The sequence below is a fragment of the Ahaetulla prasina genome, chromosome 6 (assembly GCF_028640845.1).
Source record: "Ahaetulla prasina isolate Xishuangbanna chromosome 6, ASM2864084v1, whole genome shotgun sequence".
Classification (NCBI taxonomy): Eukaryota; Metazoa; Chordata; class Lepidosauria; order Squamata; family Colubridae; genus Ahaetulla; species Ahaetulla prasina.
The window spans coordinates 100569310-100594153 of record NC_080544.1 but is presented as its reverse complement, the minus strand read 5'-3'; the positions used below and the strand labels follow the sequence as shown (position 1 = coordinate 100594153).

The following is a 24844-nucleotide window of genomic DNA, read 5'->3' as shown; positions in this document are numbered from 1 at the left end:
ATGAGTTAATTCTCAGCTGTTCGAATAAAGTTTGTTTGTTTTTACACTGACTGAGTTTCCTACTAGCTACTGGGACCTGGGTAACAACAGATAGTTTGAATAAATATGGAGTAGAAAGTGCTGTCCTGTGATGGATTTACACCTGGTTGAAGAATTGTATCTGCATGATACTTGTAAATAGTTCTATATTATCCTAGATGGAAATGTCAAATTGTTAGAAATGACTTTGAGATGGAAGGGAACAGATGCTTACCACATTTGCAGATGTCACCAAGCTTGTTGAATTGCCTAATATTGAAGAGTATAAAATCACAATTCAAAATGACTTTGACTGGCTTGAATATGGGGTCAGATATAACAAGATGATGTTCATCTATAACAAGTATGTGATCCTGTTTCTGGATAAGAAGACCTGGCTTGATGGCATGGCTTTTGAAAATGATCTGAGAGTTCTAGGACAGGGGTCTCCAACCTTGGCAACTTTAAGACTTGTGGACTTCAACTCCCAGAATTCCTCAGCCAGCAAAGCAAAGCAAAGCAAAGCTGGCTGAGGAATTCTGGGAGTTGAAGTCCACAAGTCTTGAGGTTGCCAAGGTTGGAAACCCCTGTTCTAGGAGACCATCATCTCCATGTAAATTGCTGCAGGGACTATAAAAAGGCCAATGCAATCATGCATTGAATTGCGTTACATCAGTGGTGTCAAACTTGATTTCATTGAGGGCCGCATCAGGGTTGTGTTTGACCTTGGGGGGCTTATGTAGGTGTGGCCAGCTCAATGTCACTCGTGTTAGGGGCGCCTGTGGTGGCCCAAAACGCTCTGCCAGCAAAAATGGGCTCCCGAGCTCCGTTTTCGGCTGCGACGACCTCCTGCAACCCTCTGCCAGCAAAAATGGAGTTTGGGAGTGCCTGCCCATGGCTCTCGCAAGCTCCATTTTCGGCTGAGATGGCTTCCTGCAACCCTCTGCCAGTGAAAACGGAGCTCGAGGGCGCTACACGCAGCCCCCCCGAGCTTCATTCTCACTGGCAGAGGCACCGCGGGTTGGTCCTTTGCTGTTTCCAGGGCGGCCCTGTGGGCCTGATCTAAGCACCTTGCAGGCCAGATATGGCCCCCGGGCCTTGAGTTTGACACCCCTGTGTTACATCGTGATCTTGATGTTTGGAAATAGAGGAACTTAAGGCAAAAAAGGTGGCTCCCTGGCTTAATGATGCTGGAAGTGGTCTTAGCTCCGGTGGTTTGAGCCCAAGCACAGCGTGGCAGGGTGAGCTCCTGATGATTCCTGTTAAATCAGGGGTGTCCAATCTTGGCAACTTTAAGAGCTGTGGACTTCAACTCCCAGAATTCCCCAGCCAGAATGGGCTGGCAGGGGAATTCTGGGAGTTGAAGTCCACAGCTCTTAAAGTTGCCAAAATTTGACACAAACACACACACGTGTTAAACAATGGAACAGTCTCCTTAGAACTCTGATGGTTTTCTAATTGGTGGATTTCTGCACTCCAGAAATCTGGATCAAACCACCTATAACCTTGCCTTCAATTCACACGTAAAAATAGTCTTTAAACAGACTGTCGAAAATTGAGGTTTGGAGAGCAAGGACAAAAGAAAATATCTTTCAGGTATCACTCACTGCATTTCATTAAGGTGGAGATATCTAAAGTCTTTCGGATGCTTATCATGTAGTTATGTAAGCAAATATGACAAAAATCAAACCTGTAACACCAAGTCCCAAGATACTGCATTGACAGCTTTGGGAGGGGGCTCATTCAGAACTTTCGTTTGGAAAGAAAAACAACCGCTTTGATATATCTGAATCTATTTTCCTGTTTTGCCCAGGGCTCCTCCCCGAAACCTGGAGGGCGAGTGATCTTGGCTACGGAGAACGATTATTGCAAACTGTGTGATGCATCATTTTCTTCGCCAGCGGTGGCCCAGGCTCACTACCAGGGCAAGAATCACGCCAAGAGGCTACGCCTGGCTGAGGCACAGAACAACTCGTTCTTGTAGGTATTATTAAAACACTCACCAGCGGTAACAGCAGGGGTGAAATTCAGCCGGTTCTGACAGGTTCTGGAGAACTGGTAGTGGAAATTTTGAGTAGTTTGGAGAACTGGCAAATATCACCTCTGGCTGGCCCCAGAGTGGGGATGGAATGGGGATTTTGCAGTATCCTTCCCCTGGAGTGGAGTGGGAATGAAGATTTTGCAGTATCCTTCCCCTGCCACGCCCACCAAGCCACCCCCACCAAGCCACACCACTCCCACCAAGCCACGCCCACAAAACTGGTAGTAAAAAAATTTGAATTCCACCACTGGGTAACAGCTCCAGCCAAAGTTCTGCTAACTTTTCCTGCTGATGTCTGTAAAAATCTTCCTCGCTTCCCTGAAATTAATTTGTATTTTTCGTATCGTCAATAACAGAGAGTCGCCCGAAGTGGCTGGAAAGAGGAAAGCGCGAAAAGAAGGGAACGAATTCAAGATGATGCAGAACAGAAGAAATGTTTATGCAGTGCAAAATAACACAGGTACAATCAAGAGCGGCCCTTGGTATCCCTCCAGGCCAGGGGTCTCCAACCTTGGCCACTTTAAGACTTGTGGACTTCAACTCCCAGAATCCCCCAGCCAGCAAAGCTGGGGAATTCTGAGAGTCAAAGTCCACAAGTCTTAAAGTGGCCAAGGTTGGTGACCCCTGCTCCAGGCCATATCACAACAATTTGGTGCGATTTGGGTTTTTCTTTTGTTCTTTTTGCTTAAAAAGTGCAAACTAAAAAGCAGAACTTTCTCTCACTCTAAGATAGAGGTCTCCAAACTTGGCAACTTTAAGACTTGTGGACTTCAACTTCCAGAATTCCTCAGCCAGCCATTCTGGCTGGGGAATTCTGGAAGTTGCAGTCCACAAATCTTAAAGCTGCCAAGTTTGTTGAGCCCTGGTCTAAGCCAAGGAAACACCCACGTTTCAGCCCTAGTTCCTTTCCTTTTTAAAAAGGTTGCAGAACTGAATATCGAAAAGTCCACTTATCCTACTCCCTGAAGCTCCTCTGGAACTCATGAGCTCTTCCACACAAAGCTTTCACATTGTGCAACCCTCTCCCCGTCTCAACTCCACTCTTAGTGTTGTAGCTTAAGTCTTCTTAATACAGGTGATCTTTGATTTATGAGCACAATTGAGTGCAAAATTTCCATTGATAAACAAAGACAGCTCTTAAGTGAATTTTGCCCCATTTTAACCACCTTTCTTGCCACAGTTATTAAGTGTATCATCACGGTTGTTAAGTTACCAACACGGTTCTTAAATGAATCTTGCTTCCCCATTGACGTTGCTCGTCCGAAGGTTGCAAATGGTGATCACATGACCTCCGGACACTGCTACCGTCGTAAATATATGCCGCTTGCCATGTGTCTGAATTTTGATCATGTGACTCCAGGAATGCGGCAATGGTTACTAAACCGTTGTAAGTAACGAACGGACAGTTGTAAGTCAAGGACTGTCAGTATCAGTGGTGGGATGCTGCCGGTTTAACAACCGGTTCGGTGAGTGCGCGCTTTGCGCAGCGCTGAAAATGGAGCATTTAGAAGCTCAGCTGCTTACCTTCCAAGTCAGCAAGTAGAATAGCAAGGGGGAGGTGGGATAAATTAGCTGTGCTTGATTGAGAGGAGCTACAAAGCAGGAAATAAAGGACAGGATAGAGCGGGGGTGGGTGGGTGGGGTCAACTGATTGTCTGAGCTACCAGTTCGCCCGAACCGGTCCGAACTGACTGAATACCAGCTCTGGGCTGTATTCAAGACAATGTACTGGTTATCGTGAGTTGTTGATGTGCTTTGAGGGTGGAACCAGTTGAATTCATTTGAGAATAACCCATGATAGAAACAACCCCACAGCCCGGTCAGATTCAGACTTGACATCTGATGGATGTCACCTTCTTGGGAAATTCTTCCTTGTTGGCTGTATCCCCAAAACATCTCGCTTGCTTGCTTTTCTCCAGGCCCTTATTTCAACCCACGTTCCCGTCAGCGGATACCTCGTGACCTCGCCATGTGCGTCACCCCCAGCGGCCAGTTCTACTGCTCCATGTGCAACGCCGGGGCCAGCGAAGAAGTGGAGTTCCGGCAGCATTTGGAGAGCAAGCAACACAAAAGCAAAGTCTCCGAACAGCGGTATAAGAACGAGATGGAGAACCTCGGCTACGTCCAATGAGACTCGATCCCTGAAAGCCGCTCTTCTTCTTTTTTTTTTTTTTTTGACTTTTCCCTACGTAGGGAGCAGCTTCTGCTTGCTTGCCTGCCACTGCCCTGCATCTGTGCTCTGTGCCTTAGGAGGCCTGCTCCCCAGCTCTCTCCGTGCTTCTCAGAAACTCGCCAAACCTATCCGTGAAGTCAATGAATTTCAGTCCGAAGACAAAGAGAAGCGGGGTCACGCTCCCAGTTGGCAGGAATGCGTGCCACAGGATATTGGATGTTGATGTGTTCGGTCCGTTAGCTGCCTTCGAAGGAGAACCTGCCCCTTTCACTGGTCCCCTGCCCTTCCCCTTGCATGAGTGAGCTTTGCTTGAGAAGGTAGTGTGAAGAGTTCATCCCCCCCCCTCTCTTTTTTTTTTTTTGCTGTGCATTGTGCCACTTTTGCATATGGAGACTTGGTGAAACAAATGACAAAGGGTCAACTTAAGGTGTCGCCCGTCTGGGAAACCCTTCCAATTCCTCCTCTCTGGTTAAATCCCACAATCTCCAGTTGTACAGCGGTTTGGAGGGGGGTGGGGAAAGTAGAGACAGGAGAGGCCTCTGTGGCTAGTCAGAATGATAAGAACTGGGTGAATTGAACCAGTAGGGACTCAGCTGCTATTAAAAAAGTAACTGGGGGGTGGGGGGGGGAGGAAAAATGTAGTGCACTGACTGGCTGCTTGAGTGAGTCTTGGAAGGAGAGAGAGTGTCTCGGGATTTAAATTCTTTTTAAATCAATGTCTTTTTTTTTTTTTTTAAAGGCCCATCCAGAAGCCAAGAGAAAGATGTGGTGTTTGAATAAATAGCAAACGGATGTTATGCCCTGGTGAGGTCTGAAGCATTTTCAAGACAGGGGCTGCACTGGAAAAGGCTTCGGGCTTCAATTCGATAGCATCCGGTTCCCCTACATCAGGGGTGTCCAACTCAAGGGCCGCGGGCCAGATCCGGTCCACGGGGTGCTTAGATCTGGCCCGCAGGGGCCGCCTTGGAAGCAGCGAAGGACCGGCCCACGGTGCTTCTGTCAGTGAAAATGGAACTCCGTTTTTGCTGACAGAGGGTTGCAGGAGGCTGTTGCAGCCGAAAACGGAGCTCAGGAGCCCGTTTTCTCTTGACAGAGCACTCAGGCCACCAAAAGGCACCCCCAACACTAGTGATGTAGAGCTGGCCACGCCCACCCTGGCCACACATACACACACACACACACACACACACACACACACACACACACGCACCGAGGTCAAACACAATCCTGATGCGGCCCTCAATGAAATCGAGCTTGATACCCCTGCTGTACATACTCGGGTTGCTGTAGCTCCTTGCAAAATAATAATTCATTATTATTTGGGAGGGAAGATCCAGTGCTGGGTTTGAAACCTAATTCAAGTATGCTTGGGTGCCGTACGTTAGAATGAATGAGAGAATTTCCTTTCCCTAAATTGGGGCTTTTTATCTGTTGAAATTGCCACCAAGGTGATGTTGACTTGAATGAAATAAGAAAAGCAGTTCTCAAATGGTTTTGAAATAGCTGGTGTCTTTTCCCGTCCTCATACTTTCTACCATTAATTGGTGGTTGTTTTTTTTATATATAATGCTTCCCATTTTGGGCAAAACAGCCACAATCAGTCCTGGCATTCTTGATTTGAGAACAAAAATCTGAAAATGATTTCTTTTTGTACTCTACTGTATTGTTTCAGTTAGATCTAGTGATGGAGGCTAGTAGCCTCCAAATCTCTAGAATTCTGCTTTCTGACTGGGATGGGCAGCTATGGCTCCTTTATCACCTGCAGACTTCAACTCCCAGAATTCCTGGCTCAAGAATTCCTGGCCCTGTGCTATCTGGGTGGGTTGGACTTCAGTTCCCATAATTCCACTACCACATACAAGAGTCGTAAACTCGGCGCATCTGAAGGCACTAACAAGGGTTTAATCCAGGGGTGAAATGCTCCCGGATCGGACCGGATCGCGTGATTTGGTAGCGATCGTGGCTGGTAGTTTGGCGATCCGGTAGCGATGGCAAAGCAAAGTTCCGCCCACCCGCCCGGGTGTCATTACTTCCTGGTTTTAACCAGGAAGTAATGTGTTTTTTAACCAGCAATGTGTTTTTTAACCAGGAAGTAATGTGTTTTGCGCATGCGCAGAAATCTGCGCGCGCATGTGATGTGCATGAGCAAAGTGACCGTGTGTGCACGGTGCATGCATTTTCAAAACGGTAAGGAAGGTAAGTAGATTTCACCCCTGGTTTAATCCTTTGCTAGGTTCAATCCTATTGTTAGAGGTTTCATTTACAAGTGGGAGAAAAGACTAGATTTGAAAGTAAAGGACATATCCATGCAAAGAAATAAAAACGCTGAGATACTTACTTAAGACAGGAGTTGAGATGGAGGAGTACCTAGTTATTGTTTGTCCTAAAACTCAGCTGACGATTTCACTGAGAACAGTACATATCTATCAAAAATCCAAATGGATTATGAAGGGCACGTTAGCTCTTACCAATAGAAGAGAATATCTTTAGCTCAGGGTGAACTGTGGGGTCCTCAGGTTCCTCTGAGCTAGGATGTTTTCTTGCAGACCTTTCATTACCAACAAGATAACATCATCAGTACTAACATCAACTGAGAGCAAACCCCACTCTCTTCTAGCACCGAGGATGCAAGAAAGCAAGTTCAGAGACTCCACAGCAGCTCTCAAAAGTAAAGGATTGGTATCTTTTTGGTGTAAATCTTCAGCCTGTTCCGAAGTTTGTAGACTTAATGAATGATTATAAACCCTAAGAGGTGACAATTGGAAAGGGGAAACAAAGGAAATGAAATATTTATCAAAGTTGTCTCACTGGCCAGTAGATTGATTTTTTGTTTGTACGTGTGCTGCTACTAATCTGTATATTTTTGTATTTATTTCGATCATGCTGACCATTAATAAGCTCACAAATATTTAAGGTGTTATCTCATGGGTTTTATTTTATTTTTTTTGTTCGCTTTGTTAACTTTGAAAACACGCATATCATTACTTGTTGAAAAGTTATTTATTATGTTTCTAGAAATGTGTTTTCTTTTGCCCTTTCCATGTATGTTTTGTTCTTAAATGATCCCTATAGGATGCAATCATTGGAATTGAGTGGCCAAGCGATGACATCACTCATAGTCTCTTTATGACTATGATGCTACTTAGGATCTGTAGCTGTGCCTCTGTAGAACAGTGACGCATTATTTTTTTTGCAACATTGCCATTTTCTCATGAGTCTATCCGACCTGGCTCACATATTGCACTAAGCCATGTTTTATTAATAACCCACAACTGAGTTCATGTATCACGCTAAGCCAAACAATTATGGTTTACAAACCAAAACGGTTGGTCTAAGGATGGCAGTGAGTGGTAGTTTTCTGGAGGATAGTTATGGTATTTTAAATAAAGGGTCAAATCATAAAAACCTAATCTTGAGTTTAAATTTTGTCCCAAGATGACCAATGTTTCTGTATGGCTTGTTACCAGATCAGACATATAATCTAGATCGGGGTGAAGTGCTACGCGCAATCCGGTAGTAGTCATGGGCGATAGTTCGGCGATCCAGTAGGGATGGCGGAGCCAAGCTCCACTCACCCGCCCGGGTGTCATTACTTCCTGGTTTTAACCAGGAAGTAATTCTTTTTTTTTTTTGCACATGCGCAGAAGGTCTGCGCGCGCATGTGACGTGCACTTCCGAGCCGGTAAGGAAGCTAAGTAGATCTAGATCAGGGGTGTCCAACTTTGCCAACTTTAAGATTTGTAGACTTCAACTTCTAGAATTCGCCAGCCAGCCAGAATTCCAGCCTGGGGAATTCTGGGAGTTGAAGTTCACAAGTCTTAAAGTTGCTGAAGTTGGATACTCCTGAGCTTGCCATTATTTCTTTATAGCAAGATTATGTCAAGTGCTTAAGACTAAGGAGAACTTAAATGTGTCAAGTTTAATCTAATGTACTTTCAATATACACATTGGGTTTTAATATACCCAAATGGGGAAGAATTTGTTTCCTACGTTCTTGTGTGATATCTGCCCACTTTTAGCATCCCTCTCAATAAATGTTGCCTGCAGTGAAATCAAGTCAAATCAAATCAAACTTTGCTGTAGAATGGATGAATGAATGAATATTACATGGATCCTTTCTAATCTCCATTCTTACAAGGTTTTTTTTAATGTCTTCTTTGTCCTCTCCTTGTTTGACCTCCAGAAGAGAAGTGGAATCTTTTGCAGGGTGCTCGCACAAGTCACCCTGCCTTTTTTCAAGGGACTTCTTTGTAAGTTTCAGAATGGATGAGCTAAGGAAAATGTTGCAGCAGGACCTGAGGCTGGGCCCTTCCTTGGTAACAATTTAGGAGGAGCTCAGAATATCTATTTTTCCTCATTTTATTATTATACATTTTTGGAAGAATGTAGGATATAGTTGACATAGGTAATGAAATGCAGGCAGGTGCATCTGATCTGAAACAGATATCTAGTATAATCTAATACCGTGATTTTGAACCTATGCCATACGTGTGCCATAGGTGGTATGTGTAGCCATATTTCTGGGCCCGTGAGCTGATTTTCGGGCCTTCTGGGCCCACCAGAATTAGGAAAACAAGCTGTTTCCTGCCTCTGGAGGGCCTTGAGGGTTGATGGGGAAGGCCCGTTTTTCTCTCTCACCTGGCTCCAGAGCATCTCTAGTAGTCTTGGGGGGGGAGGCGCGAAAATGGCCTCCCACCCCCCGAGGTCCTCCAGAGGCCGAAAATGGCCCGTTTCTGGCATCTGGAGGACCTTCGGGGGAGAGGAGGCCATTTCCCCCCCCAACTCCTAGAAAGACCCTGGAGCTAGGTGAGAGAGAAAAACGGGCCTACCGGGCCATTGTGTGCCAGGAGTGGGAAGAGCAAGTGGGGGGGGGAGTCGCGTGCGCATGCACGGGGGGCGGGGCGCATAAAATTATGGATTTGGGCACCTGTGCATGTGACTCCCCAGCCCCCCCTCCTGGCACATGATGGCAAAAAGGTTAGCCAATACTGATCTAATACACATTTAGAAACTTAAAGCACTGAGATATTTCATATCCATTTTCTAAACAAAATCTGCATGCCTTTATTAAACTTTAAGCTGAAGCTTGGTAAATTTAGTTCAAGTCATAAAAAAAGTAGAAAGTAAATAATACGTTAAATCTCCATGCAGGTTCTCAGATATCCAGGTCATCCAGGTTGTCTCAAAGTTGCTTTTTAATTAAAAAAAACCCCCAATTCCGTTGCCTTTTAAAAAAATAAAAATCACCTTTGAGAATACATTAAATCAATCCTGTGAACCAGCCATGCTGACTGGAAAATTCTGGGAGTCGAAATCCACACCTCTTAAAATTGCTGAGATTCAGATACACAGATATGAAGTCTAAAAAATTGTGGATGTGGAATGATTCTGTGCATAATAATAATGTCCTACATTGAAATAGTTTTCAATAAGAATTAAGTTTCTCTACAGGTAGTTCCTCAGCTTACAAGCACAATTTAGCCCAAAATTTCTCTTGCTAAGTGAGACATTTGTTAAGTGAATTTTTGCTCCATTTTACGATCTTTCTTGCCACAGGTGTTTGGAGTGAATCGCTGCAGTCGTTAAATTAGTCACATGGTTGTTAAGTGAATCTGGTTTCCTCATTGACTTTGCTTGTCAGAAGGTCCCAAAAAGGGACCACATGACCCTGGGGATACCACAACGGTCGTGAATGTGAATCAGTTCCCAAGTTCCTGAATTTTGATTGCACGACCATGGGGACTGTGCAGTGGTCATCTGAAAAATGGCTGAAAGTCGTTTCTTCAATGCCGTTATAAATTTGAACAATCACTAAAGGAACTGTTGTAAGTTGAGGGCTACCTGTATAATGCTACTCCAAACACTGTGGGAGGCCTACTCTTAAAATATAGTTAAACCGTTCTTCAGAAGAGAGAATCCTTGCAGCCATCCTGATCTTTTTAAGTATTAAAATTTTCCATTTGTCTGGATGCTGATGATTGAACTACAGCTTATCTGTAGGGCAGGATTGATACTGCATCCTCAAGGCTACCTGCAAACAGCATTTTCTTCCTGCTGCTTAAGCAATAGATTCAGCTTGGTAAGCCTATTTTTGTCATTGCAATACACATTGTGAATGGTTTTCGTACTGAGTAGTTGGTCACAAAGTTATAGAACAGAGGTGTCAAACTCAAGGCCTGCGGGCTGGATCTGGCTAGCACGGGGTTCTAAGATCTGGTCTACGGGGCTGCCCTGGAAACAGCGAAGGACCAGCCTGCGGTGTCTTTGCCAGCGAAAATGGAGCTGAGGAGGGACACACGCGGTCCTCCCGAGCTCCATTTTCACTGACAGAGGGTTGCAGGAGGCCGTTGCAGCTGAAAACAGAGCTCGGGAGCCCGTTTTCTCTGACAGCACTCAGGCCACCACAGGCACCCCTGACGTGTGACATCGAGCTGTCCCCACCCACCCCAGTCCCTTGAGGTAAAACATAATCCTGATGCAGCCCTCAATGAAATTGAGTTTGACACCCCTATTATAGAACATTTGAATGTCCGAACTCGCTTAGATCTTATTTGGCTCTTCTTCATTGTTATTAGATCAACCTGATAGCATTGACGTCTGTAGGAGCCGTCTTAGAGATTTGAGTGCCCCAACAATCCTTACTAACTTTGTTAAGGCTCATCTGTAGAGAAACCGGGTTAAATAAATTTAAATTATTGAACCTAAGCACCTACTGACTTCAAAATAGAACGTATAATATAATAAAACCATAAAAGAGAGCAGGAGCTAGATGGCAAGATTGTCTAACAACACCCACACCCCCAAATAAATCTGACGAGGGTCCCAACCAGAGGTGGGTTTCAGCAGGTTCTGACCAGTTCTGGAGAACCGGTAGCGGAAATTTTGAGTAGTTCAGAGAACAGGTAAATACCACCTCTGACTGGCCCCGCCCCCATCTATTCTCTGCCTCTAGAGTCCCAGCTGACAGAGAGGAAATGGTGATTTTGCAGTAACCTTCCCCTGGACTGGGGTGGGAATGGAGATTTTAGTGTATCCTTCCCCTGTCATGCCCACCAAGCCACGCCCACAGAACCGGTAGTAAAAAATTTTTGAATCTCACCACTGATCCCAATCACTCTAATCCAGGGCCCAGAAAAATCTCCAGTGCTATTAAGGCTTTCAGGAACACCGGGTTCAATTTGGAAGGTTCGTTGGTTCTTATCTTCTTTTTTTACTGCACAATAATAAAAGATTATGTCTGTGACATATTCTTTCTTTTGTTGAGATAAGAGTTGAAAATAGGATTTTAAATTTATCTCCCAGCAACTGATACTGATAACTCTCTCTTAATATAATATTTTGTGCTTCCGTAATAATTGTTAAATTTAGCTACATGATTTAGGATAAAAACCTTAACAATTTTCCTTAAAAAAAGAAAAAGAAGCCTTTTCTGCTGTTTATTGTTGTTAAAGATTAAAAAGTACAAATTACTGTCTGGCATTAATAGACCTTGCCTAGATATAAAATTGGAGGCAGTTTTTATTTCCATTATGTAAAATTGCCACCAGGAATCTCTTGCAGAAGTTAAATTGCTGTAGGGGGTGGACATGTGCACTCTGATAGCAGTTGTAAAGAGATCATTTGTGCAATATTTCTGATTATCTGATTCTTTCCAAAAGGAAGAAGAGATTTAATTGCGGTACTTTTTTCTCAATCTCTGCTCGAGATTGTCCCATTCTAAAGCATTGTCCCATTCTAAATTGTCCCATTCTAAAGCACTTTGACATACAAGTACTATAGGACTTGTATTATTCTTACACAGTGGTGGGATCCTACTGGTTTAACAACCGGTTCTGTGATCATGCACTTTGCACGTGCGCACGTGCTACGTGCGCTACTCGCTACATGCGCTATGCGCGTGCACGCAATTGAACAAAAAATTACCTTCCGCATTAGTGCTAGGGAGTTAGAACAGCTGAGGCACAGCAATCCACTCTGCCGCGCTAATCAGATGCGAAGATATAGGTAAGTAAAGCACAGGGGCGGGCCCAGCTGATGGTCAGAGTGAACCGATTCGCTCTCAGCTTAACTTCGGAGCTACCGGTTCGCCCGAACAGGTCCGAACCGGTAGAATCCCACCCCTGCTCTTACGTACAAATTCTCGTTCTTGAATGCTAATCAGGCAGGAATGTGGGGTTGTTTTGAAAGCTTGGAAGGACATTGAACCCTTCCTCTTCTCTTGCTCCAAATTCATAGATCCATATAGAAGAGCTTGGAGGTCCTCTACAACGCCCTACCCAGGACAGAATCTCATATCTCTCACAGATGTCACTATCCAATCTGTTCAGCAATGCTCAGTTTCCAGTTTCACATTCTGGCTTAAAGAAGATTGCAAGCTAACTCTGAAAGCGATTCATTTCAGTAAGAAGACACTTGCCAGATTTACTTACCAGGACATGTTTTTTTTGGGGAAATGTGGAATTTTAGTTTTCTCTCAAGGATGGCACCTGGGGTGAAATTCAGCAGGTTCTGACAGGTTCTGGAGAACCGATTGCAGAAATTTTGAGTAGTTTGGAGAAACGGCAAATACTACCTCTGGCTGGACCCAGAGTGGGGTGGGAATGGAGATTTTGCAATATCCTTCTCCCAGGAGTGGGGAGGGAATGGGGATTTTGCAGTATCCTTCCCCTGGAGTAGAATGGGCATGGAGATATTGCAGTATCCTTCCCCTGCCACGCCCACCAAGCCACGCCCACAGAACTGGTAGTAAAAAAAATTGGATTTCACCATTGATGGAGCGCCTTGGTAGTTTTAGCTTACAGCAGCAGTTCTTCAACTCAGTCAGAGCTGATGAGATAAACGGTTTTAAACCACATAGAAGAGGGTCACAATTTAAAACAAAAATTAATCAGCGTTGACAGGCAGAGCAGCAGTGCTATAAAAGCTCGTTTTGGACTTAGTCCTAGCGGGCAATGATTGACACCTGCACTGATATATAATTATCACTGTCAGATTTATTTCTTAGCTAACTCTACCACCAAAGAAACTTTTGTTGGGGTTTGAGTTGGGGAGGAAAACACACCCAAATTGTTTTGAGTGTCATGGTACTGCAAACTTTGAGGACTGCTGGCTTAGTGTAATATGTGAATCCAGCCACTGTGATTTGTGAACCATTTGTGGCTTAGCACCAGGTATAAACTCAACGGCTATGGCTGAGTCAACATTGGAACCATATTTGTGGTTTCTTAATGTGATGTTAAAACCCAGCCATTGCTTCCCACAGAGATGTCCATGGCTTAATATACTTATTGAGTTGTGCAATGCAAGAGTACCCACATAAATTACACCCATGATTACCGAAACAAGAGGGAAGAAATTTGCGTGTTTAAGAGTTTGGTTGTCAATCACCTCAGGTGATTAAAGGTGTAAAATGTATTTCTGGATTCAGCTAGAACTTTTGTATTAAGAGACATCCTTTTATGTGGGTTGTAAACTGTGACATATTGCAAGAGAACTTTAGGAAATAAGAGCATTTGCGGTTGCCATTTATTTTTTTTATGGCCTTGAGGACCTACTGTCTTCTGTCTTTTGGTTTCTATGCCAGAAACATGGCTTTAGGTCCTTCATTTTTTAAATTTCCTATTTCGGAGTCTTATACACGGCAATTTCAGTCTATGTCTCGTGATGCCTCACTGTGGAACTTCAGCCCCGCAAAGCCACTGAGAAGATCAATACAGGATGCAGCATTTACAGACTTTGCACAGCTTTCTAATAAAATATACTGTTTGGATTGTGATGAATATTAAATGGTGTGTTGTGTTAAAATGTGTCACAGGTTGCATACCAGGGGTGGGATCCTACCGGTTTAGCAACCGGTTCGCTGAGCGCATGGGCGCCAGACTGTGAGTGCGGAGTTTGCAGGAAATTGAACTTCCACATTGCTGAGAGCAAGAAAAACAGCTGAGGAGTGGCCATCCACTCTGCTGCCCTGATCAGCTGGGCTTCGGAAGCAGAAATATAGGTGAGTATAACGCAGGGGCGGGCGAGCGGGCCCACTTCAAAGAATGAGAGAACCGGTTCTCTCACGGCTGAAAGTCGGAGCTAACAGTTCATCCAAACCGGTCTGAACCAGTAGAAACCCACCACTGTTACATACATTTCAACAATCAGCAGGCCCTCCTTCTCCCTTCAGAGAAGACCAACTTCTTTAGATTATCTGAAGCAAGAGTAGAGAACCAGGACATCCCATTTGGTAAAATCCTTCAGTAAGGGAACAGGTCTGGGCCTAAACATACATTTGACTTAATTTTAATTCAAATAATGTAAGATAGAACAGGGCAGTGGTAGTCAACCTGATCCCTACTGCTCACTAGTGGGCGTTCCAGCTTTCATGGTAGGTGGTAGGGGTTTTGTCCGATACTGAAGCATTTTCCTTTTTTTTTATTTAATTGACTTTTAAAAATTTTTTCATAGCATTATTTAAAAACATTTTCATTATGTTTTCATAAAATTCCCCGTGACAATTTAAATTTCTGAAAATATACTATTTGTATCGCCCGCGCATCAGTTTAGTTCATGTTATGTAAGTGAAACTAAATGGCGCTATAGTGCAACCGCAAGCAAAAGAGCCTCATCCCAGAATAGCTTGCACATCTCCCCCCACACCACCCAGCTGTAACAGACAAGCAGAGCTGGTAGCCGGTGCCCCCCACAAACCCAATCCATTAGGTGCGAGAGGCATGCACAGACAACGATACACGGCGCATTACTGTGGAACCGGTGGGCGGTTAGAAAATTTTACTACTAACAGAGATACAAAAGTGGGCGGTAGATATAAAAAGGTTGACTACCCCTGGAACAGGGTGTGGGATTCGTTGTCTAGTTTGAAATGATTGCAAGCCAAAACTTATAAAAGAAAACAGTGGTAATCTTTATTTTATTACTTTGCAAAGAGAGTGTATCGCGTACTCTTGAGTACAGTGGATGCACCTTAAGACATCAGTATATTTACTTTCTTTTCCCTATCACTGTCCAGGTTTACTTTTTGGTCTGACCCAGCCTATACAGAAGCAAGAAACGGAATCCCCGCAAAGAAAACCCCCTCTTTATTTACACATTGGGAATTCACCAACAGAAAGTCCAGAGAAGAGTCCTGCAAGAAGTTAACTGAAACAATAGTCCATATGATAAATGTAAGGTTGTGAGCTCCCAGCTGCAAATTAAGTCAATTCAAACAGAGAAATAGACAAACCTCAGTTCTGGCAAGGCCGTCTTTGTCACACAAAACACACAGGGAGCAAACTTTCCAGAAATGCGACAGCCAAACCATTCCACTTTCCTCCTATTTATTCCCCAGCCAGAGAGGAGCCAGTCAGCATCCACGTTTGTTTTGCTTCCAGAGCCGGCTCATTGTCCTCCGTTGTTCACCTCTCCTATCTGCTTTGTGCATATCAGCATCTGGAACAGGCCCCAGCTGCTCCTCCTCCTCACTCATCTCTGACTCCAAAGGCAGTTGCCTCTCTGGCTGGGAAATGCTGGACGGCCCTGGCTCCATCTCTGTGACTGACACTGAGCATCCATCAGAGCTTTCTTCAGGCTCCAGAACTGGCCCAAGTTCTTCTCCAACCTCCTGATCATCCGAGCAGAGCTGGCGGCTGGCAGGCTACAGCACCTTTTCCTTGTCGGCTGAGTACTCAGGCGGTCACAATCTATCTGAGACACCTAAAGTGAATACATTATTCCCTGCCCCATATTTACAATTTATCTTTATTGGTATTAGTTTCTGGGGGTTATCTCTAAGCCAACCGCCATGCCAGCAAATTATAGTTAAAACCCGTTTTGAACATACTAGGGGCCTCATCCCTTTCTTCCTACATGTAGCTTTAGGCTCAAGCAACATTTATGAGCTTAGATAAGTACACAGTGTATTCTTTTCAAAGATTAGTATGTCCTACAATTTCTGTAAAAACCAATAAATTCCTTTCTCCTTTCTCGCAAATTGTCCCCAATCCCTGATCTACAGACCCGCACTGGACTGCAGCATGCCGCACAAACAGGCAACATGGGAAATCAGGCCCTCTCTGGTCCACAGAGAAACGTCTCCCCACCGGACCGGTCCCTGGTGCCCAAAAGGTTGGGGGCCACTGACATAGAATAATTGAATTGGAAGGGACCTTGAAGGTCTTCCAGTCCAACCCCCTGCTCAAACAGGATATCCTATAACCGTGATGGCAAACCTATGGCACGTGTGGCACGTGGAGTCCTCTCTGTGGGCACGCGAGTCGTCGCCCAGCTCAGCTCCACTCTGCATTCTCGAATGCTTCTCACTTGCCAGCTGATTTTCGGGTCTCTGCCCTGCAAGTGGGAGACAAGCGTGAATGGGGGGAAGGGGGATAGGCCAGTGGTGGGATTCAAGTAATTTAACAACCGGTTCTCTGCCCTAATTATTTCTTCCAACAACCAGTTTGCCAAACTGATCAGAAAGTTAACAACTGGTTCTCCTGAAGTGGTGCGAACTGGCTGAATCCCACTACTGGGGTGGGCCTACCTTTCTCTTCACTTTCTGCTGCCCGTGCCTTTCCAGATCTCTGGAGATTCCTCTCCCAGCCCTGTTTTGGGATGTGAGGCTTTTTTCCTCTCCCAGCTATTTTGGGAGGTGAGGCCATAAAGGGGGGTCGTGTGCATGCATGGGGCGGGGTCGCGTGCACATATGCAGGAGTCACGCACACATGTGCAGGGGGAGGAGTGTACAGGAGGCATTGCATTATGGGTGTGGGCATGCACGTGTGTGCGACAGCGCGTGCACACCTGCTTTTGGCACCCGACGAAAAAAAAAGTTAGCCATGATTGTCCTATACCATTTCAGACAAATGGTTGTCCAGTCTGTTTGAAAGCCTCTGGTGATGGAGCACCCACAACTCCTGAAGGCAAGCTATTCCATTGGTTGATTGCTCTTACAGTCAGGAAATTTCTCCTTATTTCTAGGTTGGATCTCTGCTATCTAACGTCTTCTTAAAAACTTCCGGTGTCGGAGCATTCACAACTTCTGGAGGCAAGTTGTTCCACTCATTAATTGTTCTAACTGTCAGGAAATTTCTCCTTAGTTCTAAGTTGCTTCTCTCCTTGATTAGTTTTCATCCATTGTTTCTTGTCTTGCACTCAGGTGCTTTGGAGAATAGCTTGACTCCCTCTTCTTTGTGGCAACCCCTGAGATATTGGAACACTGCTATCAAGTCTCCCCTAGTCCTTCTTTTCATTAAACTAGACATGCCCAGTTCCTACAACCGTTCTTCATATGTTTTAGCTTCCACTCCCCTAATCATCTTTGTTGCTCTTCTCTGCACTCTTTTTAGAATCTCAACATCTTTTTTACATTGTTGCGACCAAAACTGGATGCAGTATTCTAAGTGTGGCCTTATCAAGGCATTATAAAGTGGTATTAACACTTTACGTGATCTTGATTCTATCCCTCTGTTTATGCAGCCCAGAACTGTGTTGGCTTTTTTTGGCAGCTGCTGCACACTGCTGGCTCATATCTAAATGGTTGTCCACTAGGACTCCAAGATCCTTCTCACAGTTACTACTATTGAGCAAAGTACCACATATACTGTACCTATGTGTTTTGTTTTTCTTGCCTAAATGTAGAACCTTATTTTTTTCACCATTGAACTTCATTTTGTTAGATAGTGCCCAGTATTCAAGTGTGTCAAGAGCATTCTGTATCTTGAGCCTATCTTCTGGAGTGTTGGCTATTGCTGCCAGTTTGATGTCATCTGCAAATTTGATGAATTCCCCATCTATCCTCTCATCCAAGTCATTGATGAAGATGTTGAAGAGTATTGGGTCAAAAACAGAGCCTTGGGATACTCCACTGCATACTTCCCTCTATGTAGATGCAGTTCCATTGAAGACTACACGTTGAGTGCAGTTGGTCAGTCAGTTATGAATCCATCTGGTGGTGATGCTGTCTGGTGATGAGCTTGTCTTTATTAATCCTTGACTCACTCATGCAAGTTCTTTCTTCATGTTAGAGTTGGCAATTGATGAATGTAATATGGGAAGGACTGTGGACCTTCTGACAGGCTGGGCTGGCAAAAATCTTCATAGTGTGATGGAGATATGACCTCAGTTACAATAGAAACCAGTCACTGTAATGTAAAGAACACAACCCGTTTGAACAAATCTGAAAGCTCAACAGCCGTAATATAGTAAATCCATAATACATTTTATTTGTTCTTCTGATATTGTGCGATCTCAATCAATTGCAATTTATTCAGGGGTGCTATTCAGCAGGTTCTGACAGGTTCTGGAGAACTGGTAGTGGAAATTTTGAGAGAACTGGCAAATACCACCTCTGGCTGGCCCCAAAGTGGGGTGGGAATGGGGATTTTGCAGTATCCTTCCCTGGAGTGGGGTGGGAATGGGGATTTTGCAATATCTTTCCCCTGCCATGCCCATCGAGCCCCACCACACCCAACAAGCCATGTCCACAGAACTGGTAGTAAAAATGTTTGAATTCTACTACTGAATTTATTGCAATACATCTTGGTTAAGCCAACTGTTGCCCAGTCTGAAGTGCTCTTCCTATGCAAAACCATCTCTTTAGTTACAGAATTTATGGATTGAGTTGGAGACTGGCTGATATCTTCTTTCAGGGTCTGCAGCCTCTCTTTCTAGCATATTCTCCATACATCTGGCAAGACGATTCATAGGATGAGATTACAGGTGGCTTTTTCCCCCAAGTGGTATCTCACCACTTTGTATCTGTCACTGCTCAGTCATCTAATTTATTTATTATGTTTGTCCATTGTGTTCGAAGAGGACCTTGATGTCTAACAGGTTGTGGGCTATCCACAATGTGTCCGCAGGTGGCTGGTAAGTCCAATCAGGGCATGACATGTTCTGCCACAGGTCGGGCAGACGTGTGGGCACCATTGTTGCAGCATTTGCAGGTCTGGCTTTGCGGAGTGCTCTTGTGCTATGGTTGTTCTTCTGTCCTCTGATGTCTGGCAGCCTTGGTGGATCAGTGTGCGCCATGTCGATCGATCTTGTGCCAGGGTTTCCCAGGAGGTGGTGTCAATATCCAGGGACTTGAAGGAGGCTTTCAACATATCTTTGTATTGTGACCAAGGCCCAAGTAGTGATTACCAAACACAATTCAGTCCTCAACAAACTTATTTTATTAAAACAGCTGAGAATTAATTCATTCTCAGCTTCGTCCAAAACAAAATTCTTCATAACCAGTCCCTCGGCCTTATCACCAACCTTTGATATCTTTGGCAACCTGCCAAAGGCTTTTCTTGGCAAAAACTCCCACAAAGTTCAAGAGACGCTGACAAAAAGCACGGAAATCAACATTGCTTTTCTACAAAGAACCCAACGGCTCGTTGCTGCTCTTTTAAGCCTTATGGGAGTGGCCAATCATCTTCTGGCCTTACTCCTGAGTTGTCCTTTTTTCTTCAGCTGCTCTTGCCTTCTGGCAACTCTTCACATGCGTGCACTAGGAACAGGCTCCTCCTGTTCCTCTGCCTCTCTGCTGTCTGCCTCTTCAGGCTCCGGAGTCCGCGCATCACTCCCAGATGGCCCTGGCTCCATCTTTGCCTCCGATGCAGAGCCCTTGTCTAGGCCTTCCCCTGACTCCAGGACTGGTCCATTGTCCTTCCCAGCCTCCTCACTGACTCTGCTGCCAGGTCCGCAGGCTGCTGGCGGACCACTTTGTATTGCTTCCTTTGTCCCCCTTGTGATCGCTTTCCTTGAGACAGCTCACTATAGAGGAGCTGGTTAGGGATGCGACTGTCTGGCACCCTTGCAGCATGGCCTGCCCAGTGTGTTCATTTTATTTTATTCATTATTTTGCGTAGCTTGTTTTCCAAAAACACTACACTACTAACCAGAGCATACAAAACATTTGCAAGACCCATTCTTGAATACAGCTCACCTGTCTGGAACCCATATCACATCTCTGACATTAATACAATTGAACGTGTCCAGAAATATTTTACAAGAAGAGTCCTCCACTCCTCTGTAAACAACAAAATACCTTATACCTCCAGACTTGAAATCCTGCGATTAGAAAACTTAGAACTCTGCCGACTCAGACATGACCTGTGTTTAACACACAGAATCATCTATTGCAATGTCCTTCCTGTTAAAGACTACTTCAGCTTCAATCAAAATAATACAAGAGCAAACAATAGATTTAAACTTAATGTTAACCGCTTCAACCTTGATTGCAGAAAATATGACTTTTGTAACAGAGTTGTTAACGCTTGGAACACACTACCTGACTCTGTGGTCTCTTCTCAAACTCCCAATAGCTTTAACCAAAAACTGTCTACTATTGATCTCACCCCATTCCTAAGAGGACTATAAGGGGCATGCATAAGTGCACAAAAGTGCCTACCATTCCTGTCCTATTGTTTTCTTTCATTATATGTGTTTATATATAATGTTGTGACAAAATAAATAAATAAATAAATAAATTAAAAAAAAATTATATACCTCGATGGCTTTCCCACCTCAAATTGAAACCCTTTCACATTTTTTTCCTTCCGATTTTCTTTTTTTATGACAAAAATTAGTGTACAATCTCCCCAAACAGATCTAAGAAAGAAAAAGGGGTGGAAAATTTCCAATTTTTTTTTTTAAAAAAAAACAGAAACGTATCAATACAAAATATCTAAAATGTTTTGCAAACCACTGCATATTTACAAAGTATGTCCTATAATAGTATCCTGATACCAAATAATGGAAATACTTTAAAAATACCTAAGATAACGACTCTGTTGTTGTATGGACCATAAAGTCTGTTCCATTTTCTGCTTCATTTTCTGATTATTTATTGTATTTTCCAAAATGGAGAAGTTACACATTTCCAAAAGTCAATCTTTAATATCCAGAATAATATCAAAATACAGGGTGACCTCAATTTATGACCACAACTGAGCCTAACATAGAAATTTCTGTTGCTAAGTAAGACAATTGTTAAGTGAGTTTTGCCACATTTTATGACCTTTCTTGCCACAGTTATTAAGTAAATCACTGAATTTGTTAAGTTAGTAACATGGTTATTCAATGAATCTAGCTGGCTCAGGGGGTAGGACATTGAACTTGTCAATCAAAAGGTCGGCAGCTCAGTGGTTCGAAACCCTAGTGCTGCCGTGTAATGGGGTGAGCTCCCGTTACATGTCCCAGCTTCTGCCAACCTAGCAGTTTCGAAAGCACATAAAAATGCAAGTAGAAAAAATAGGGACAGTGATAATTAAAAATATGTCTATACAACAGAAACAAAAACTAGAGGAAATGACAGGATTTGAGGTAGTAAAAAAGGTTAAATATTTAGGGGTCTATATTAGCTCATCGAACAAGAAACTTTATAAGAATAATTATGACTTGCTATGGCAAAAAGTTCAGAATGATATGAGTGGCTGGAAGAAATTGCAGTTATCCCTATTGGGAAGGATTGCGGCTATTAAAATGAATGTGTTACCTAGATTTTTGTTTCTGTTCCAGATGATACCTATAATTAAAAAGGATAAAAATTTGGAAGATTGGCAGAGTGGGATTAATAAATTTATATGGCAGGGTAAAAAGGCGAGGGTTAAAATGAAAATAATACAGGATTCACGGGAAAGAGGTGGTTTAAGAATGCCTAACTTTAAACTATATTATGAAGCAGTAACCCTTTCAGTAATAAGTGACTGGTTTAACTTAACAGAGGAAAGAATTTTGAATATAGAAGGTTATGACTTGTTATATGGATGGCATGCGTACTTATTTTATGGAAAAAAAGTGGATAGGGCTTTTAAGAATCATGTGTTGAGAAGTGCTCTTTATGGTCTGGAAAAATATTCTTATAAATTAGATTACAAGATTCCTATATGGGCGAGCCCTAGACATGCAATAGAGAATATAAATATAGAACAGAAACAGGAAATGATTACATATAAAGAACTTTTGTATGCTGAAGGAGGTAGATTGCAATTAAAATCATTACAGGTATTAAATGAAGAAGGGAGGAATTATACTTGGTTTCAATATGGGCAAATAAGTGCTAGATGGAAAGAAGATCAAAAAATTGGTATAATGCAAAGGAGGAAAATTTAATAAAGCAAATTAGAAATCAGACCCAGGAGCATATAAAGAGATTGTATAATGTGTTGCTTGAAATAGATTCGGAAAAGGATTTGGTAAAGGATTGTATGATAAAATGGGCACAGAATATTCAGGAACCAATAATGTTGGAAACATTTAGAAATGTTAAGTTTACACAAGCACAGAATTTAAGGGAAAATTTTTATAAGATGTTTTATAGATGGCATTTAGATCCCAAAAAATTATCATGTATGTATCCTAATATCCAAGCGAAATGTTGGAGGTGTGATTGTGATGATGCTACATATTTTCATATTTGGTGGACTTGCAAGAAAATTAAGGTCTTTTGGATAAGAATTTGGTGGATTATTCAAAATGTACTGAAGAAGAAGATAAAGTTCCTGCCACAATTTTTCCTTTTGGGAATTATAACGGATTGTACAGGGATTGAGACTAAACTAATAACAGCAGCAAGACTGTTGATTGGACAATACTGGAAGAAAGAAGAGATACCTACAATAGAAGAATGGATATTGAAAGTTATTAATTTGGCTGAGATGGCTAAAATCTCAGCTTTTTAAAAGACAATACGCAGGAAAGATATTTAATTGAATGGAAAAATGGATTGATTATCTACAAAACAGATATCAGATTAAGAAATATCAGATTGCCTTTGAATAATTAGAAAGTTATTTTATGTAATGGGAGGGGTTGGGAGATGAAAAGCTTTGGATGTGGTTATTTGGATTGAAGGAAAATTTTATTCTATGTTTGGTTTATGTATAACTTTACCTTGTGATTGACCGGGAAGCCTGGGGTGGGGAGGGAGGGGTGTTTTTTTTTTTGGGAGGAGGGGAAAAAGGGGAAAATGTTTTGTTTTTAAAACTCTTTCGAAAAGAAAAAAAAGAAAAATAGGGACCACCTTTGGTGGGAAGGTAACAGCGTTCCGTGCGCCTTTGGTGTTGAGTCATGCCGGCCACATGACCATGGAAACGTCTTCGGACAGCGCTGGCTCTTCGGCTTTGAAACGGAGATGAGCACCGCCCCCTAGAGTTGGCAATGACTAGCATGTATGTGCGAGGGGAACCTTTACCTTTACCTTTAGCTTCCCAAATAATTTCAGAAGGTCACCAAAGGTGATCACATGACCCTGGGTAACTGCAACTGTCATAAATACATATCAGTTGCCAAATGTCTGAATTTTGATCACGTGACCATGGGGATGGTTGTAAGCATGAAACACTGGCACTAGCTCACTTTTTTCAGCGTTGCTAACTTTCAATGTTCACTTAAACAAATGGTTGTAAGTTGAGGACTACCTGTAATTCTTTAAGTAGCTTCCATGCCCAACCCTAATTTCTCAAGATGGAATTCAAATTTTTGGAAACACTTTTTTGTTGTTGTTAATTGGGAAGTTGTGACCGACCCATCACAATCCCATGGACAATGTTCCTCCAGGCCTTCCTGTCCTCTACCATCCTCTGGAGTCCATTTAAGCTCACACCAACTGCTTCAGTGACTCCATCCAGCCACCTTGTTCTCCGTCGTCCCTTTCTTCTTTTGCCCTCAATCTTTCCCAGCATTAGGCTCTTCTCCAGTGAGTCCTTCCTTTTTATTAAGTGGCCAAAGCATTTGAGTTTCATCTTCAGGATCTGACCTTCTAAAGAGCAGTCAAGGCTGATCTCCTCTAAGACTGACCGGTTTGATCGCCTTGCAGTCCAAGGGACTCTCAGGAGTCTTCTCCAGCACCAGAGTTCAAAGGCCTCAATTCTTTGGCGCTCAGCCTTCCTTATGGTCCATACATTGCAACTGGGAAAACCATCACCTTGACTATACACACGTTTGTTGGCAGGGTGATGTCTCTGCTTTTTAGTATGCTGTCTAGATTTGGCATAGCTTTCCTCCCCAGGAGCAAGCGTCTTTTAATTTCTTGGCTGCAGTCCTCATCTGCGATGATCTGGAAACACTTTAGCAATGCCCAAATCAAAACAAGATTTTAAAACGGAGGATTTGCAGCATAGGATATTTGCAGTCAGCCTTCAGAAATAAGAGGGAATCCTCTGAACTTTAGGGGCTGGCTGAAAAAGCCCCATACTGCGAGCCCTCCTTGCCAAAATCCTACTTGGATTTCAGGACAGGCTCTTTTCAGACAATCCCCAGAGGCAAGAGAGAGCCTTTTTCTCTCAAAGAGCTGCCTGCCAGACGGATGCCATGCTGCACGGGAAGGCATGGATCCCTCTGGCAGGCAGGCCTTTCATTCTCAAAAGAGGCTGGCTGAAAAAATTCCTTCCCGAAATTCAAAAGGAGACAGTCATCTCTGGAGGCTGTCTAAAAAAAACGGTCCGTCCATCTTTTTCTCTTAATTGTTATTTTATGTTGCCTTTTACACATAGGCTTTGCAAAATATAATAAAATTATTTTCAATAACAACAATAACGAAAGATCCATCCTGTCTTATGAAAAAAGGGTCTAGGGGTGACATGCTAGCGGTGTTCCGATATCTCAGGGGCTGCCACAAAGAAGAGGGGGGGTCAAACTAT

At 43.4% G+C, this 24844-nt stretch overlaps 1 protein-coding gene across 11 annotated transcripts in view; it reads left to right on the top strand.

Annotated features, from left to right (window-relative positions):
• Positions 1-14198, top strand: part of ZMAT3 (zinc finger matrin-type 3) — a 32259-nt gene extending 18061 nt beyond the window's left edge. For 2 of the 11 annotated variants that reach the window (XM_058188495.1, XM_058188496.1), the window contains exons 4-6: positions 1832-1998; positions 2416-2519; positions 3979-14011. In XM_058188495.1, coding sequence (XP_058044478.1) covers positions 1832-1998; positions 2416-2519; positions 3979-4190 — 483 coding nt within the window. In that variant the 3' untranslated portion in view covers positions 4191-14011. Of the gene's footprint in view, positions 1-1831; positions 1999-2415; positions 2520-3978; positions 14012-14046 lie in introns of those variants that run through there. The other 9 variants (XR_009155760.1, XR_009155759.1, XR_009155758.1 and 6 more) reach the window with 9 other exon arrangements.
• Positions 14199-24844: the final 10646 nt, after the last annotated feature.